Source organism: Rhincodon typus, chromosome 25, assembly GCF_021869965.1.
Source record: "Rhincodon typus isolate 14 chromosome 25, sRhiTyp1.1, whole genome shotgun sequence".
Taxonomy (NCBI): domain Eukaryota; kingdom Metazoa; phylum Chordata; class Chondrichthyes; order Orectolobiformes; family Rhincodontidae; genus Rhincodon; species Rhincodon typus.
This window is the reverse complement of record NC_063356.1, coordinates 4,179,455-4,198,843: the sequence shown is the minus strand read 5'-3', so window position 1 is coordinate 4,198,843 and position 19,389 is coordinate 4,179,455. Positions and strand designations below refer to the sequence as shown.

Here is a 19,389-nt window from a genome sequence, read left to right as displayed (position 1 = left end):
TCATGTGCCAAATGCCTTTATTGCACTACCTGTGCGGCAGAAGCAAGAATGCATCCAAAGCGTAAATACCCCTAAACATGCTGGCCGCTCAACCAGTCACATTCCCTGCACCCTCGGTATTGGAGTTAGCTGCTACTCAGCTACTTTGCAGCCTGATGGGCAAGCAGCCTGTCATCTTGCCCATTGAGAAAACTTTAAACAAGCCCAGCCATTAACTTCAGTAAGGTATCGTGGGGAGATCCTTCAATTCTGGTCACGCAATGAGTGACCAACTTACAGAACAACCAACCAGACGGAGTAGGTGAGGTGACTATACTCAACCAATTTAAGTACAAAATGAGCACAATAAAGAAGAACAGTTGGAATTCTCTGGGCAGATGTGTTGATTTAAATGATCTTCTGCATGGCATGATCTTCTGAGCAAGCACAGACAAGGTTAGTGAATGGAAATAAAAGGAAGTTCAACTACACAAACAATGCACAAAATTTAACTTTATTTTTTTTCCCTTTTTTTTGGTCTGTTTCTCCATTTGGCAAAGCGAAACTGAAATAAATTCCTCTCAGTTCTTTGTTACAATGTTAAAGAACCCAGACTTGGCAGCAGTGACAGTGTCTCCGACTTGCAGTAGTGGTGTTCCCCTCAGCCTTTCCCTCCCTTGCTTCAACAGCCTGGGCAGTGTTTTGTTCTACACTGACAGATCCTGGAAAGGGGTGTGTGGGCAGGGTAAGAGAGAGTTGAGTCTGTTTTCTGTGAACCATTTGTGTCAGATTCGGGTCAGCAGGTGCCAGAAGCTAGAGGGTAAGACACTCTCAATCTTCTCCATCACAAAGTTGAAGGGTGCAAACAGCGTGCTGAAGAACTGCAAGACATTAAACAGCAAGGAAGTGAGTTAGAGGCATGCTTTTTTCACTGAGTAACATACAGGAGCTTCATTACAAATCCACAATTTTCCTCTCCCAAAGGTATATCCCTCAAAACCTTCCAGGAAAATGCATTGTTTTATTTGTAAAACTATTTGATTCCTGTTTTGTCTACTGACACTGTGCCTGTGCTGCCCTGGAATAAAGTAACGAGATAATTAGAATGTAGTAAAGACAACTGCAGTCTGGATACAGTCAGCAAATGAAGGTTAATACAGCACTATCGCTCTGTTCATCTATATATTAGCAAACAAAAGAATTTCAAGCATTATTCTGGGTTTTTTTTCCAAGTTATGAAAATAATGTTAGTCAGGAACCAACAGTTACTCTGCTCAATATCACATTCTTCTTTTCTTTGTACTAAGACATCCACAGCAGGAGATTTAAATGATTCCAAGGCTGTTTGAGACAGCTGCATTCTACGGCAGCAGCAGGTGAAACCCTACATTTCTAAGTGAACGTGTTTTATCTTCTGAGCTACAGATTAAAGTAAAGTCATTCGGCCATTCTTGAACGCTTGAAAGCCAGAATTGACAACACACACAGGTCAGCTTTGGCAGAAGGTCTTCTTAGAACCTAGCTGTTTTGATAAAAGAACAAATTTACTTTCCTTGAAATATTTTAACAGCTTATAGAATCATGCAAATAAGAACAGCCAACATTAACAGGCAATTCAAGATTAACTTTCTGCCCTTGATGTCAACTTTGGTCAGGTGGTGGTGATAGGTTTGTCAGAGTCAGAAAGCAGAGGGTTCTGATCCTGCATCAGTACACATGTCTCAGCTGATGTTCCCAATGCAGTACCAAGGGAGTACTGAACATTTTCCTCAGAAAGTAAGCGTCCCAAACTTTTACTCAAAGAAACATTTCGGACTATTTCACTGCTTAAGGCTTGCAGCAAATAGTTCATTGAAGTTGACAACTGACCCCAGATTTTCGATCACAAGTGTGAGTCCTTTATGATTTTTGTGGTAATTCTTTAACATCATAGAATCATAGAATCCCTACAGTGTGGAAACAGGCCCTTCAGCCCAACAAGTCCACACCGACCCATCCCCTTTAACCCCCCCCAAATCTTGACATCCCTTGAACACTATGGGCAATTTAGCATGGCCAATCCACCTAATCTGCACATCTTTGGACTGTGGGAGGAAACCGGAGCACCCGGAGGAAACCCACACAGACACGGGGAGAATGTGCAAACTCCACACAGACAGTTGCCCGAGGGTGGAATCTAATCCGGGTCCCTGGCGCTGTGAGGCAGCAGTGCTAATCACTGAGCCACCGTACCTCATTTTAATGAGGATTTCTTAGACCAACCATAACTTTGACTTTAATTAAAAATAACTAGAGCAGGCTGCTTACACACAATATACCACACAGAAACAGGCCATTTGACCCAACTAGTCTGTGTTGGTGTCTATACTCTGTGCAAACTTCTGCCCCATTCCATGTACATCATCTCCACTTTCCAATATTCCTTTTTTCTCATATACTCATTTAATGTCCTTTGACAAAGTTAAAGCTATTTCCCTCAACTATTATTTGTGGTAGTGAGTTCTTAGCTACTAGATATTCTTCAGAGTAAAGAAATTTCTCCCATTCTCCTGTTGATTTATTAACAATTACTTGTCATTTGGTATTACAGAGGTAAGATCTTTGCTTAAGTGTTGGTTTTTGCCTTGAATTGGCATTCTTGCGAATTGCTCTGTCAAGTACAAGACAAAAAGCTTCAACAAACTTGTCCTTTACAGCAATACTCAACTACTTGCATTGACACAACATAGCATCTGTAAACAAAAACAAAGTTGCTGGAAAAGCCCAACAGGTCTGGCAGCATCTGTGAAGGAAAAAACAGAGTTAACGTTTCGGGTCCGGTGATCCTTCCTCAGAACTGCTTTTGTAATAGCATCTGTAAATGCTGGCTGCAAAGGGACTCCATTGAGAGTTGTCCAGGATCAGAATGGGAAGTTTAAAATAAAAATTTCATTTACATACACAAACACCAAAATGATTTGTTGCTTGGTAGCACAGAATTTGAGCAATCCTGATTTTAAAAAAGACACGCAGAAGCCTCTTACTTACATTTGTCAGAACAGAATCACAAGTATGCTAAATTTCAAACAGCACAACAATTTATATTGCGTGAGAAGAGAGTGGTGATTGGTTGGGAAGTGGTCTCTGATTAGTTGTGTTATTGCCACTGAGATTGCAAGAAGGAACAGTTAATCACTAAGGTTTTGTTTAGTGAAAGGAGGAGCAATGCACAGGCTTGTTTGTTCATTTTGCAAATGATAGGACACTGCACATGAATGCTTTAAACAAGTGAAGAAAACAATAGGCTTCCAATTCTACTTTATCTGGACTCAAATGGGGAGCAAACTACAGGTCTAGATTTCTAGATGATCTTGAAATTAAATAGTAAGCAGATTGTTAAAGAGTCCAGGAAGACTCAACAGATCAGCAGAAAGGACAGATAAGTGACAGGTACAATTAAAGTGAATAAATGTGAAGTAATACATTTTAGAAAGAAAATCAGAGAATGGGAAGATATACTTAAGGGGAAGGTGCTGAGAAAGGTGTACATGAACAAACAGGTCTATGGATTCAAATATATAATCAAACAGCAAGCAAAGGAAGATGAAGACATAGCGTCTTGAACTACATAAATGGCACATGAAATTCAAGTGTAAAGTAGCACTGATGAAACTTACAAAACATTGGCTCATTAAAAGTCAATGGGCATGGTATAAAATAGGCTGTTAAATATTAGGAACTCATTTCATGCTAAAATTTCAGACAAAAATCACCACTTATACATCAGGAGTGTGTTTTTTTTTATTTTAAGGCTAAATTGCTTTGCTATGGAAAGCAGCTCATGTAGAGGCCAATGTATCTGGTAAGGAAAATGTAGATAAATATTTTCAAAGGAAGAGCATGGGACAGTACAATTAATTTTGGATTGCAGCACTTCATTTCTACTGAAATATTTTAGTAGAAACAAAGACAATTTCCTTTAGTAAGCTGAAGCATAAGTAATGGGTTTGATTTGAGGCAGTTATCTTCTGACCTTGATAGGTTGTGAATCACAGTGATATGTGATCATCATCTTAAGCTAAACTACTGTCTTGCCTTAGAATTGACTCCTTGCAATCTTGATGACTTTACAGCTGAAATCAATGCCAAATAAATTCTAGCTTCACACGGAGGCACATCATAAAATAGTGAAAAGGGTCGCATCACAGTTAGTAGAATCATGCACAAGAATTTTTGGCCCATTGTGTCTGCACTGGCTCTTCGGAAGAGACCCCCAATTAGTTCCTTCCCTTTGCTCTTTCCCTATAGATCTGCAGTTTCTTCCCACTCAAAATATTCCTTTCAATGGGTGGCACTGGCCAGACCAGGGTAGCTAGGCTACCCCTAACTACCCTGGAGAAAGTGGTGGCGAGCTACTTTCTTGAACTACTGCAATTCATGTGAAATAGGGACACCCACACTGCTGTTAGAAAGGGAGTTCCAGGATTTGGAAGGAACAGAGATATAGTTCCAAGTCAGGAGGGTGTGTGACTTGAAGGGAGACTTAGTGGTGGTGTTCCATGTATTTGCTGCCCTTGTGCTTCTAATGGTAGAGATTATGTATTTGAAAGGTTCTACGAAGGAGCTTTGGCAAATTGCTACCGGGTATCTTGTAGATGGCACATACTGCTGCCACTGTGCACTGGTGAAGGGATGTTACATGGGATGCCTAATAAGACAGGTGCTCTGTCTCGGATGGTGTCAAACTTCGAGTGTTACTGGAGCTGCATCCGTTCAGGCAAGTGCAGTCTTTCCCATCAAACTCCTGACTTGTGCCTTGTAGGTCGTAGGGAGTCAGGTGGTGAGTTCCTCAAGCCCCTTTTCAAAACTATTATTAAATCCATTTCCACCTCCCTTTCAAGCACTGCATACCACATTGTACAACATGCCTTGTTAAATAAATAATCATCTCCCCCAGGATATTTGCCTATCACTTTAAATCTGCGTTCTCTGGTTTCAGGCCTTATTGTTATTGGAAACAGCTCCTTCCTTCTTGATCAAGAAAAAAAAAAATCATGATTTCAAGTGGTCACTGAATCTTTGGTTTCTAAAAAGAACAATGCCAGCTTCTCTCGTGACTTCAAGTACTGAAGTCCCTCATTCTTGGTACCTTTCAGGTAAATCTCCTCAGCACCTTTCTATGGCTTTGGCATTGCTTCCCAAGGTGTGGTACCCAGAAATGGACACAAAACTCAAGCTGGGGCAGTCTAAACCAGTGATTTACAAAGGTTCAGTATTTCAACCTTTGCAGTTGTTCATTTGGAAACATCTATATCCAACAATGATTTTCAAAATCCTGGAAAGAGATTTCGACTGCTAAATGTGATCTGTAGGAGCTTTGCTCCAATTTAAAATAGTTTCAGGATTTTAAACAGAGTGGAACTTCTATATGCTGTCTCTACATAATTAAATGCTTAGTTATATGTTATTATAAACCAGATATGATGAAACGGTTCAATAAGAAATTGATGAAAAGATGTTTTCATTTGCATGGAGTCCAAAATTAGGTGCCACAGATTAGATCACTGATGAATTCAAACAGGAATTCAGGAAAAAATGTCTCTACCCAGAAATGAGGTTGGGAAACTTGTTACAAAAAGTGTAAGGACATAGAAGTAGAAGCTGACCACTCATCTCAATACCACTTTCCTTGGCTACCCGTATCCAGAAATCTATCAATGTATATCCTGAACATAGTCAGTAATTGAGTTTCCATAAGCAACGCAGAGGTGTGTAGTTTAGATGCTTTTAAGGAAAGTTAAATGAACGTGAGGAAGAAAGGAATAGCATAGGCTGAGACACGGAAGTATGGGAGGAGGCAACGTGTGGAGTACAGACCAGTAACATTCCTCCTAAGCTAGCCGCTCTGAGGTTGTGCGCTCTAACTGGTGTACTGATGCGCTGACTTTCAGAATTTGATAACGCGCACGCTGAGGGAGTATTGCAAACCAGTTGGTTCTGTGCTGAAGATTCCAGATATAAAAGTTCAGCACTCTTCCCTCATGTCTGCTCTATTACCAAGAACACTTTTTTCTTCGTCCGTAACATTTGCTGCTTCCACCTTATCCCTTTCCCCCAGCCAATTAAATTCCAGTCTATGTCAAGTCTTAATGTACTAACAGATTAATTTAAAAACAAAGAAATGCGGATGCTGGAAATCTGAAGAACAGAAAGAGCTGGAGAAACTCAGCAGGTCTGGCACCATCGGTAGAGAGAAAATTGAGTCAATGTATTGGGTCCAATGACCCTATTTCCCTGCTGGACTCAATATGTGAACAAAGCATCTGGGGGAAGAACTGCAACATTTTTGTCCATGTTGGTAAAGCAGGTTTTTACCCATACAAAGAAATACGTGAACATAAAACAGAGGAAAAAGATTGAGATTTTTGTTTAATAACCTTGTGACTACTGATGACACAGCTCTTAAATGAACTTCTTGTATTTCTTCCCAGCAGAATAGCAACTCTCCTGCCTTCCCAACACAGCTCTGAGCTGTTTCACTTGAATGTAATCAGCCTTTGCCCAGACTATTACCACTTGACACCTGTCCTGAATTACCCATCTTTGATGATTCAGTTCCCCAGGACTCTAGTGGCAGGGTGGTGCCCCTATCACTGGACCAGGAGGCCCAGGTTCCAGTCCCACCTATTTCAGAGGCATGTGAGAACATCTCTGAACAGGGTTGATGAGAAAATATAGTAGTATGTGATACCCCCAACCCATGAATGATACAGTGCAGGAGGCATTGTGCCAGTTCTGGATTTGCAAGTTGCTCTTGATAGAATGGCCACTGAAAGTAGCACTTACTGCCAAGATTTATAACCAGTTAAGACTAGAAATGAAACTTAGGATTGACAGGTGGAAGATTTCATTCCTTTAAAATAAAAGATAATAAGTAGAGAACGATTATAACTGGAACAATACTACTACCTATCATTGTAAATTTTCCCGATGGGTGGAATTCATAGTTATAAAACACAGATGGCCTCATTTAAATTATTCAGTTCTCATCTCCTGACCCAGTATTTTCACGCAGAGTATTTCTTACACTTACTGTCTCATTTTGATAAAAATCTAATCTCTAATGGCAGATAGCAAATAAAAGCCCTGTGTTTTCCCCGTTAATCATATGAGGCCTTGACCCAAACTGTGCAGAGATACAGCAATTATTTTGCACTACAGCATGAGTAGAATTGGTTTCTTCCACACAACAAACCAGTGCTGAAGGTTAGGGGAAAGTTACATGGATCTGGTTCCTGACGCTGCTCTGGTTAGTTTCACATTGGTCAACAAGTAGAGTCAGCACATTCAAGAGAGTTCTCCTCTAACCTCTTCCCCCACCCCACAACAACTTGTTCTCTTTGGGATTGTGGGACTTAGCCATTAACTATCTTCCAACCCCCCTCACCCCGAACAATCTTTGAGAAAATAAGATTTATTACAGAATTACCAGCGGCCCCACAGGCAATGTCCCTCTGCTTTATTTCACACTCCCAATGCATGTTACAAACGGGCTGAGCACTGACAAAATCTGACTGCTATCATCCACGCTTCCAGCAAGCTGAAATGGTACCTTGCTGCTATCTGGCACCAAGATGCTTGTTCGCACTAGAAAGTATGACAAGGTTTGTTTCAATTAACAAAATAAAGCTTCAACTACATACTTCTTTTCACTGCCCGATGCTCCTGATGTACCCGGCAGTCCTGCGTGTGCTATAATGCTGCCAGGAACTGCCATCTAATCAGATGGACCACTCAAGAAACCATTTCCTTCCAGTGAGGGGCTTATTCGTGATATGTTGGCTGATCCCGACTTGCCTTTTTGGGGACAAGCTGTTTCTCTTTCTCTCTTTCTCCCCTCCCTCATGCCCACACACCCTCTGCAGATTTCATTATTTTCTGCTCTCAGCAAATCATGAGAACATTTAAAAGCCCCCATTCTGTCACTTGCAAAAAATGCATGGGATGTTTCACCCTCACCTTCAGTTTAATCTTTCATCCAATCTTTCCCTCTCAGCTAGTCTTCGACCCTTAGTAACAACATTGAATTGTCAGCTGGTATTATGTGCTCAAGGCTCTGGAACAGAACTTCAACCCACAACCTTCTGATTCACAGGCACAAGTGCTACCCACTGAGCATGGCTAAAAAGTAACTGGAGAAAAAAAAGGAAAAATACATAAACCTTGATCCAATATATGGCTCAGAAACAGGCCATTAGGCCCAAAGATTGTATGGCGGCTTTTATACTCCACTTAATTCTTTTCCAATCAAATCTTCAACTAAATGTTATTGAAAATCTTGCTTCCCTTCTCTTTACTGTGCTTAAACACCCAAATTGTTCTGACATGCAGAGCTTTCAGACACAGTACTCCACATTCACATGTGAATAAATGCATTCTGGTTTTGTCTTTAAACCAAATAAAAACCGAAAGAACTGTGGATGCTGCAAACCAGGAGCAAAAACAGAAGTTGCTGGAAAAGCTCAGCAGGTCTGGCAGCATCTGCAAAGAAAAGATCAGAGTTAACGTTTCAGGTCCGGTGACCCTTCCTTAGAACCCCGAGTTCTGAGGAAGGGTCACCGGACCTGAAACCTTAACTCTGGTCTTTTCTTTGCAGATGCTGCCAGACCTGGTGAACTTTTTCAGCAACTTCTGTTTTTGCTTGTCTTTAAACCAGCCCTATTCTAGAACCAATGGTATATGCCCTCGGTTCTGGGTTTCTTTACTGTAGGGAACAGTCACTTCTCATTGTGGGGGCTTCCAGCTTTCTACGCTAGGGCAATGGTACAGTGACCTGCTGCACTACTGTTTCATTGTTACATACATGTCAATTTGCTCATTAATTCAGTCAATGCCTAACCACATTCCCGAGAGATCACGACCCTCATTACTGCCAACTGTGGGGGTGAAGCTGGTCTATTTCAAAGCTTCTTGGGGGAATTTTATGTACAGTAAATCCTAGATTGCAGCAGTGACTAGACTTCAAGGCTTACTGCCGTGGCCATAAAGTGCAGTGGACTTCCCCTACTGTCCTGGCCAATGTTTAACTCTCAAACAACACAAAAGAGAAAGTTATCTGACTATTTACTACATTGCAGCTTTTAAGATCCTGTTATATTCTGGTTGTGCGCCCTGTTCATATCACTAAAAGTGTAACCACAATCCAAAAGTTCATTGGCTTTGTGGTGTCCTGAGGTAATGAAAGGCACTATGTAAAGCAAGAATCTGCATTTATAATCACACCAGCAAGCAACAACTCAGCCAACTACTACAAAAAACGAATTCAGATAAGGAAGTGGTCCTTTAATTCAGTCACAGACAGTTTAAAAGAGAAGAAACTAACTGCAGTTGGAATTATGTCCCAGGATTACCTCAACATAAATGCTACACGGTTTATCAACTGTCTGCCAGCTTCTGAGAGAAGGCTAGCTGCTTTCACATAAACACAGACGGTGATTTGTGCAACCATGTATATGACAGAGTGTTATTTTCTAATGTGGCGACAGTTCTCAAATCCAAAGAATTGTATTAACTGTTTTTATGCGGATAGTTAAAGAGCCAGAGCTGTGAGAGTTGGTCTGGAGCTTCCAACATACAGTTCAGATCAGATACAGCCACCATAATGGTTAAAAATTCAAGAAAAGAAAGCTGTGTATATAAACATTCTTTATAAAAAGCCAGCTTAAACATTTAGATTACATCCTTTTATTGTTTTCCTTTCATGGAGCTATTCAGAAAGGTTTCCACTATCATCACATTCACAAATCGAATGCATGACTGTTATTTCCCTGTTCAGTTTTTGTTAAATTAATTCCCTCAATAGATATAGGTCTAAAAAAGGTCTGATATTAAGAAGCCCGATCATGTGTATTAATGAAAAAAAAGATGCAGCAGTTAGCCATGAAGCTTCTGGAGCCTATTCTCCCAGTCAACAGAATCATGGCTCATTTTCTACATCAAACTCTAATGTGTTTCAAGGAAGAAAATCTGCCATTCTCACCTAGTCTGGCCAACATACAACTCTACGCCTACAGCATTGTGGTTAACTCTCAACTGCCTTCTGAAATAGCCTAGTAAGTCAGTCAGTTGTATCAATCAAATCTCAAGAAAGGAATGAAAATGGACAGATCACCTGACATCACCCTAGGTACCAGAAAAGATAAAGGCAGAAACAGCCCTGTCGATCCTACAAAGTCCTCTTTCCTAACATCTGGGGGTTGCTGCCGAAACTAGGAAAGCTGTCTAATAGACTAGTTAAGCAATAGCCTAATATTGTCTGTAAGGTATGATTCCACGAGTATGACAATGTGCCAGACACCACCATCAACATCCTTGGATATAGAATACAGAACATAGAACATAGAACATAGAACATAGAACAAAGAACAGTACAGCACAGTACAGGCCCTTTGGCCCACGATGTTGTGCCGAACTTTTACCCGAAACCTAAGGTCTATCTAACCTCCACCGCTACCTTATACTATCATCCATTTGCCTATCTAATAGCCGCTTAAATGCCCCGAACGAGGCCGACTCCACTACGCTCTGCGGCAATGCATTCCACGCCCCTACCACTCTGAGTGAAGAACCTACCTCTGACGTCTCCCCGATATCTACCTCCTTTCACTTTAAAACTATGTCCCCTTGTAAAAGCTACCTCCACCCTAGGAAAAAGTCTCTGGCTGTCTACTCTATCTATACCTCTGATCATTTTGTACACCTCTATCAAGTCACCTCTCATCCTTAGTCGTTCTAAAGAGAAAAGCCCTAGCTCTCTCAACCTTTCCTCGTAAGACCTTCCCTCGATTCCAGGCAACATCCTGGTAAATCTCCTCTGCACCTTTTCTAACGCTTCCACATCTTTCCTGTAATGAGGTGACCAGAACTGGACACAATACTCCAGATGTGGCCGAACCAGGCTTTTGTATAGCTGGACCATAACTTCACGGCTCTTGAACTCAATCCCTCTATTAATGAAAGCTAACACACCATACGCCTTCTTAACAACTCTATCCACCTGGGTGGCAGCTCTCAGGGAACTGTGAACATGAACCCCAAGATCCCTCTGCTCCTCCACACTGCCAACAATCTTTCCGTTAACCCTGTATTTTGTTTTCGAGTTTGTCCTTCCAAAATGAATCATCTCACACTTTTCAGGGTTAAAATCCATCTGCCACTTCAGCCCAGCTCTGCATTCTATCAATGTCCCTTTGTAACCTAGAATAGCCCTCCACACTGTCCACAACGTGACCCACCTTCGTATCATCCGCGAACTTGCTAATCCACCCTTCCACTCCTTCATCCAAATCATTTTCAAAAATCACAAATAGAAAAGGACTCAGAACAGATCCTTGTGGTACACCACTCGAAACGAGCACCATGTTGAATATTTTCCATCCACTACCACCCTTTGTCTTCTAAGGGTCAGCCAATTCTGAATCCAATCTGCCATATTTCCCCCTATCCCATGCCTCCTTACCTCCTGCATGAGCCTACCATGGGGAACCTTATCAAACCCCTTACTGAAATCCATATATACCACATCCACTGCTCCACCTTCATCCATGTGTTTGGTCACCTCTTCAAAGAATTCAATAAGGTTTGTGAGGCATGATCTACCCCTCACAAATCCATGCTGACTATCACGAATCAAACTGTGCCTTTCCAAGGATCATAAATCCTTCTCTCAGAGCCCTTTCCAATGATTTGCCCACCACTGATGTAAGACTAACTGGTCTGTCATTTCCGGGGTTATCCCTGTTCCCTTTTTTAAACAAGGGAATGACGTTTGCCTCTTTCCAATCTTCCGGCACTATACTAGTGGACAGTGAGGACGAAAAGATCATCGCCAAAGGCTCTGCGATCTCGTCCCTCACTTCCCATAGAATCCTTGGATAAATCCCATCAGGCCCGGGGGAATTATCTATCTTCAACTTCCTCAGAATTCCTAGCACATCTTCTTTACTAACATCAACCTCCTCTAGCCTACCTGCCTGTTTCACAATGTCCTCCTCTACAACTAGGTCCCTCTCAGTTGTGAATACTGAAGAAAAGTATTCATTAAGGACCTCTCCTATCTCTTTAGGCTCTGTGCACAAATTCCCTTTACAATCCTTGATCGGCCCTACCCTTTCTCTGGTCATTCTCTTGTTCTGCACATACGTGCAAAAAGCCTTGGAGTTTTCCTTGATCCTATCCGCCAAGGTTTTCTCATGCCCCCTTATAGCTCTCCTAAGCCCCTTCTTCAGCTCCTTCCTGGCTAACTTGTATCCCTCTAGAGCCTTTTCCATTCCTCTTTTCCTAAACCTTACATAAGCCTCCTTCTTCCTCTTAACCAGTCGTTCGACCTCTCTCGAGAACCATGGCTCCCTCACTCGACCACATCTTCTCTGCCTGCTAGGGACAAACATATCGAACACATGCATTCCTTAAACAATCTCCACATTTCTGTGGTGCTCTCCCTGACAGCATCTGTTCCCAATTTATGTTACCTAGTTCTTGCCTAACCGAATTGTAATTACCCTTCCCCCAATTGTAAACTTTACCCTGCCGTATGTACCTATCTTTATCCATGACTATCATGAAAGAAACAGAGTTATGATCACTACCGCCAAAATGCTCTCCTACCAACAGGTCTAACAATTGGCCCGGTTCGTTGCCAAGCACCAAATCCAAAGTGGCCTCTCCTCGTGTTGGTCTATCTACATACTGTGTCAGGAATCCTTCCTGAATGTACTGGACAAAATCTGCTCCATCTAAACTATTAGAACTAAAATGTTTCCAATCAATATTTGGAAAGTTGAAGTCACCCATGACTACAACCCTGTGACTTCTGCACCTTTCCAGTATCTGCCTCTCAATCCACTCCTCTACTTCTCTGCAACTATTAGGGGGTCTGTAAAAAAAACCCAACAAAGTGACTGCTCCTTTCTTGTTCCTGACTTCAACCCAAACTGACTCAGTAGACATATCATTCTCAAACTGCCTTTCAGTAGCTGCTATACTCGCCCTGACTAGCAATGCCACTCCCCTACCTCTTTATCCACCCTCCCTATTTCTTTTAAAGCATCTAAATCCCAGAACTTCCAACAACCATTCCGCTCCCCGAGTTACCCAAGTTTCTGTAATGGCCACAACATCACAGTTCCAAGTACCGACCCATGCTCTAAGTTCATCCGCTTTATTTCTGATACTTCTAGCATTGAAGTATACACACCTCAAACCATCTCAGTGTCCGCAATTACGCTCCATCGACCACATTTCTTTATAAACCACCTCACTCCCTGTTGTGTGTCTGTTTGAAGGCCAAATACCTCATCCTCTGAATTATAAATCCGGTTCCCCACCCCCTGCCAATCTAATTTAAACCATCCCGTACAGCTCTAGCAAACCTCCCTCCCAGGATATTTGTGCCCTTCCAGTAACTGCTGCACAATCCTTGTGGAAACATAGTCCCAATTTCTGTTGTGTTGTGTGGCACTATCATTGTGCTAAATGGGACAGACTTCAAACAGATCCAGCAATTGAGCATCCATAAGATGCTGTGGGCTGTCAGCAGCAGCAGAATTGTAGTCCAGCACAATCTGTATCCTCATGGTCCAGTGTATCCCCCACTCAACCATTACCATCAAGCCAGGGGATCAACCCTGGTTCAAGAGCAGGAGGGAATGCCAGGAGCAGCAATAGACATACCCAAAAGTGAAGTGTCAACTTGGTGAAGCTACCAAACAGGACTCCTTGCACGGCAAACAGCATAACCAGTCAGTGACAGTCAGAGCTAAGTAATCCAACAACCAACGGATCAAATCTAAGTTCTGCAGTCCTGCCGCAGCCAGTCGAGAATGGTGGTGGACAATTAAACAGCTCACTGGAGGAGGAGGATCCACAAATATTCCCATGCTCAAAAATAAAAACAGCCCAGCACATCAGTGCAAAAGATAAGGCTAAAATATTTGCAGCAATCTTCAGCCAGTACTGCCAAGCGAATGATCCATCTCGGACTTCTCCAGCGGTCCCCAGCATTACAAAAACTAGTCTTCAGCCAATTTGATTCACTCCACGTGATATTAAGAAATGGTTGGAGGCAGTGAATACTGCAAAGGCTATGGGACCTGAAAACATTCCAGCAATAGTGCAACTGTGCACCATTGGTGCTCCAGACCTTGTGCTCCCCGAGCCAAGCTCTTCCTGTACAGTTACAACATTGGCATCTACTCAACAATATTGAAAATTGCCCAGGTTATGTGCTGTACACAAAAAGCAGAACAAATCCAACCTGGCCAATTACCATTCCAGTCTACTCTTCATCATAAGTGATGGATGGTGTCATCAACAGTGCTATCAAGCAGCACCTGCTCAGTGATGCCCAGTTTGGGTTCTGCCAGGGCCACTCAGCTCCTGTCCTCATTGCAGGCTTGGTTCAAACATGGACAAAAAAAGAGCTAGATTCCAGCGGCGAGGTGAAAGTGACAGCCGCACTTGACCGAGTGTGGCATCAACATGTTTCGGGGGCAAACTCTCTGCTGCCTGGAGTCATACCTGACACGTAGGAAGACAGTTGTGGTTGTCTAAGGTCAGTCATCTCAGCTCCAGGGCATCGCTGCAGGAGTTGCTCAGGGTACAGCCCTAGACCTAACCATCTTCAGATGCTTCATCAATATCCTTCCTTCCATCATAAAATCAGAATGTCATGCCAATGACTGCACGATGTTCAGCACCATTTGTGACTCCTCCGATGTTGAAGCAGTCCATGTTCAACTGCAACAAATCCCGGATAATATCCAGTCTTGGCAAGTAACATTTACACTACACAAATGCCAGACAATGACCATTTCAAATAGACAATCTAACCCCACCCCTTGACATCGAATAGTGTTACCATCACTGAAACCCCACCATCAACATGGGGTTACCACTGATTAGAAACTTAACTGGACTCACCACATAAACAGTGGTTACAAAATCAGGCCTGAAGCTAAGAATACTGCAACGAGTAACTCTCTCCTGACTCCCCAAAGCCTGTCCACAAGGCACAAGCCAGGGGCGTTGGAAAACTCCTCACTTGCCTGAATGGGTGTATCTCCAAAAACACTCCAAGAAGCTTGACACCATCCAGTACAAAGCAGCCTGATTGATTAGCACCATATCCACAAGTTTTCACTCCCTCCATCACTGATGGTCAGTAGCAGCAGTATGTACTATCTACTAGATGCACTGCAGAAATTCAAAGATTCTTTGTCATCGCCTTCCAAACCCATGATCACTTTCATCTAGAAGGACAAGGGCAACACTTGCATGGCAATACCACCACCTGCAAGTTCCCCTCCAAGCCACTCACTACCCTGACTTGGAAATATATTGCTGTTCCTTCATTGTTGCTGGGTTCAAATCCTGGAATTCTCTCTCTAAATGCATTGTGGGTCAACCTACAGCATGTGGACTGTAGCAGGTCCAGGAAGGCAAGGATATCTTCTCAAAGATAACTCGGGACAGGCAATAAATGCTGGCGATGCTCATGTCCTACAAGTAAATGTTTTTTAAAAATCCACATTGCTGTTGGCTCCCTCTATTTCTTGATTCCCTTAGTTGCCAAACAATCTATTAACGTCCTTCTGTATATTCAAGGATGAAACAGACAAATTCTTCATCAGTATGGGAATCAAGGGTTATGGGAAAGGATAGGAAAGTGGATGCGAGGATGTCAGATCAGACATGATCTGACTGAATGGCGAAGTGCATACAGGGGATGAATGGCCTACTCCAGTTCCTATTTCTTATGGTCTAATGTCAGTCTTAAACGTACTCACTAACTCAGCACCCAGAACCTTCTAAAGTAGAGCATTCCAAAGCTTCAGAATCCCCGAGAGAAGAAATTTCTCCTTATCTGAGCTCCTAAATGGGCGATCCTAAGACAATGATTCCAGAGCGCTTGACTCTCCAATCAGAGAAACGGCCTCTCAAGATAAAATGTGAAGCAAAAGAGAAATTTTACTGAAACACAAGTTAGTTCCAGAAGAAATTAGTGGCAATTACTCTGTTTATTATCCTGGGGAGACCTGCTGATTTATGAAAAAGATAGCAAAGATTTCAATAAGAAGACTACAGTTGGCAATGCTCCAGGAGAAACCATCTAGAGCAAAGGTGAAATAATTTTTAAATCCGAGATGGATAGATTTTTGCTAGACAAGAGGATAACATGTTATAGAACCAAGACAGTCCCATGGAGTTAAGGTACTGATTGGCTATGATCTCATGAAGTAATGAGAACAGGCTCAAGTGACTGATTGACCACTCCCTGATCCAAAAAACTAAAATCCATCAGCCTGAATGTTTACCCCACTATCCACCATAAAGTGCAGTGATGTGTTTTTCAATTTCAGTTTGTGGCGTTGATCAAAGTCTTAGTCTTTTAGTCTTTTATATGCTGCTTACAAAAACAGAGAAACAGAGTAGGTTCACAAGCGAGCACCTGGAAATTTCACTGGCAATACTTACAGCCTTAGCAAAAACGCCCATGAGTTCTGGAAACTGATGTGTGAGGAGCGCCAACATCGCAGTGAATGAACACAGTCCTGCTGTGAACAAGATGAAGAATGGGAGCTCCTTCTTCGGATAAACTGAAACTTCATGGAAAGCTAGATGGACAAAGAACAAAGCATAGTCCTTCATTTTTAAAAATGCCTTGCAACCTGATGAATAGTACAGACTTTGCGCACATATCACGAGTAACATTGACATGGCTGCACTTATTGCCCGTATCTTTATAAGGAAAGTTTGAACAGGGTGGTCCTTTTTTTCCCATTAAGGCTTTAGAATGACAGGTAATCTTACTGAAACATTCAAGTTCCTGAGGGGCTTGCAGGGTGGATGCTGCAAAGATGTTTCCCCATTTGGGAGAGTCTAGAACTAGTGCACACAGTTTAAAAGAACAGGGACTTCCCACTGAAGTTGGAGATGTGGAAGATGTGGAATACTTTTTTTTCCCCCTCTGACAGGGTCATAAGTCTTTGGAACTCTCTTCCAAAGAGTAAAGACGACAGGATTATTGAACATCTTTAAGGCAGAGGTAGATGAAATTTTAACTGACAAGGCAGTCAACGGTTATTAGAAGAAGGCAGAAATGTGGAATAGAAACCACAACCTTATTGCATGGTGAAGTTTGTCGGGGAGGGGGCTCGAAATGATCTCGTCCTGCGTCAGATTCGTCTATTCATAGATGGATCCATTTGGACAACATTCGCCTACACACAAATAGTTGCACCCTATTGAGTCCCTCACTTTCAGTGTCACCATGGTTGATCTGTGTTTTAACTCCAATGGCCTGCCTTAACATCTGGTGAAGATCTATGTGAGATTGGAAGTACTACCTGAGGTAGCATCCACAGCTTGTTATTGCACAGAGCTTCACACTTTTGGAATTATTTGAGAGAGTTACCCATATCTCTCTAAAATGGCCTGCTTTTGAAATTACGGTTATGTTCTATTGTCCTCATGGGGGGAAAAAAAATCCTCCTGTTCTACAAATTCTTTCAAAATCCGAAAAATCTTAATTGAACCTCTCTTTGCCTTCTAAATTAATCTTCAATTTCAGGGAATTTGTGTAATCTCTCCTCATAAACTAATTCTTCAGAGACTTGGTAACGTACTGATGAATCCACAGCGTACTCCTTTCCAAGGCGATTATATTCTAAGGGACAGTGCTCAGGATGGGCAAGGGTTTTGTGAAGTTGTAGGCAAACTTCCTCCCTTTTGTTTTTTTAATCCTTTTAAAGCGGTTAATATTCCATTAGCTTTTTGATTATTTTCTGCTCCTGTTTATTATTAAGCATACATATTTCTTGGAGCCCTGTGCCTTTAACCAAGAGCTAGCTTGTTCAAATTGTTAACTGTTTGCAATGTTGAGTTTAAGCAGCTCACCTGGTACCTCAGTCTCAGCGTAGTGAAGATTTTAATGGTTTTGTTTCCTTTAGCGGGGAGACTGAAGACTACACCTTCTGTTCTTCTGAACTCCCCAAATTGTAAAACAGTGCAATACAAAGTAGTCAGTAATATGAACCAAAACCATTCTGTTCTGTGTAACTTATCGCAAGCTCACGCAAGTGCAATAAAAGTTGTGTTCGTCTAAATTGCAACAGTCTTGATCCAAGGATGTTGCCATTTTTGTAAAGACAATACAGAATTCAGAACAAAAAACTTAGGTGAAGATTTGCAGAACAGGCCGACAATTGCTACCCTACGACCTCTCAGACATACGGTCAAACTGAGCCTAAAGAGACAGACAAAGAGAAAGCGATTTCTTCTCCGACAGTTACTGTCTCACATTAGTAAGATGAGAAAATTGAAATTCAAGACGCTGCCTGACTGCAGTCATTGCGCTAAAATTCCTGGAACAAGGCATTTTTTCAGAGAACTTAATTGGTCAAAGAAAGTAAAGGCCAAATGACTCCTTGTGTGGCTATAGTTGTGTTCTAATCTGGAGTATTACCATATCAAGGTTAGAATCTCAATCATTTTGGTCGAGAGAACACTCAATCAGGAACAAATAGTTTCCAATCTTTTACCTTCTGTTCTAATAAACAGTTACACCTGAAACTTTAACCTGCAAGTTCTCTTTCAGACGCTGATGAACTGATTAATTGTTTTCAAACGTTATTAGTTCTGACTCTCATTTTTCTTGCCTGCTTGTAAACATTACTTAATAATCTCACATAACAATGCAAATTACTCACAAATTGCTGTTCTTTCTCATTTTTTTTTTCTGACTTTTGGCCCCGATATTTGTTGAAAAGTTAGGAAATGCCGAAGTTAACAGCTAGATCTGTTAAACATTTTTGCTTCCTGGTCAGCAGCCATTGTGAGAGGGTGACTGATAGACAAACTGCTGGGCAGGAATGACTGCTACAATCCAGGCCACAGACTGAGAGTGGTGAGGAGGGAGAATGGCAAGATTAGGGGTGCGGGGGCGGGGGTAGGGTGGGAATGCATGCTGAAAGAGAAGGTGTTAAAGTAGCTTATAAGGATCTGACTGCAGTGAGTGTGAAACAGGTTTGCTCGAGGCAGGTGGAGGGGGCAATGGGGTGGTGGAAGAGGGGAGGGTCAGACAACTGCGGGGGTTACCAAGGCAAATTCTCCTGCTCCCTCAGACACTTACAACATTTGAATCCAGCCATTCCTCATTTCTTGGTCCTTCAGTTGATGGGTCTCGGCGACTCTGGGGAACCTGTCTATAGTCATGGAACTTCAAACACAACTGCAATTTGGATGTATATGGCTTCATTAAAATCCATATCAGAAATCCACTTTTGCAGAGAGCAAGTTAGTCACCACTGCCAACCCCAATAAAAGACCATAAGGTACAGCAGAATGAGGTCATTTGGCCCCTCGAGCCTTCTC

General features: G+C 42.1%; 1 protein-coding gene across 1 annotated transcript in view; it reads right to left on the bottom strand.

Annotated features, from left to right (window-relative positions):
* Positions 1-477: 477 nt before the first annotated feature.
* The window catches only part of LOC125486035 (suppressor of tumorigenicity 7 protein homolog), a 77,941-nt gene continuing 59,029 nt past the window's right edge, over positions 478-19,389 (bottom strand). Inside the window, exons 7-8 of the mRNA XM_048611803.1 lie at positions 16,492-16,631; positions 478-860 (exon numbers count right to left, since the gene is read on the bottom strand). Coding sequence (XP_048467760.1) covers positions 765-860; positions 16,492-16,631 — 236 coding nt within the window. The 3' untranslated portion in view covers positions 478-764. The remainder of the gene's footprint in view (positions 861-16,491; positions 16,632-19,389) is intronic.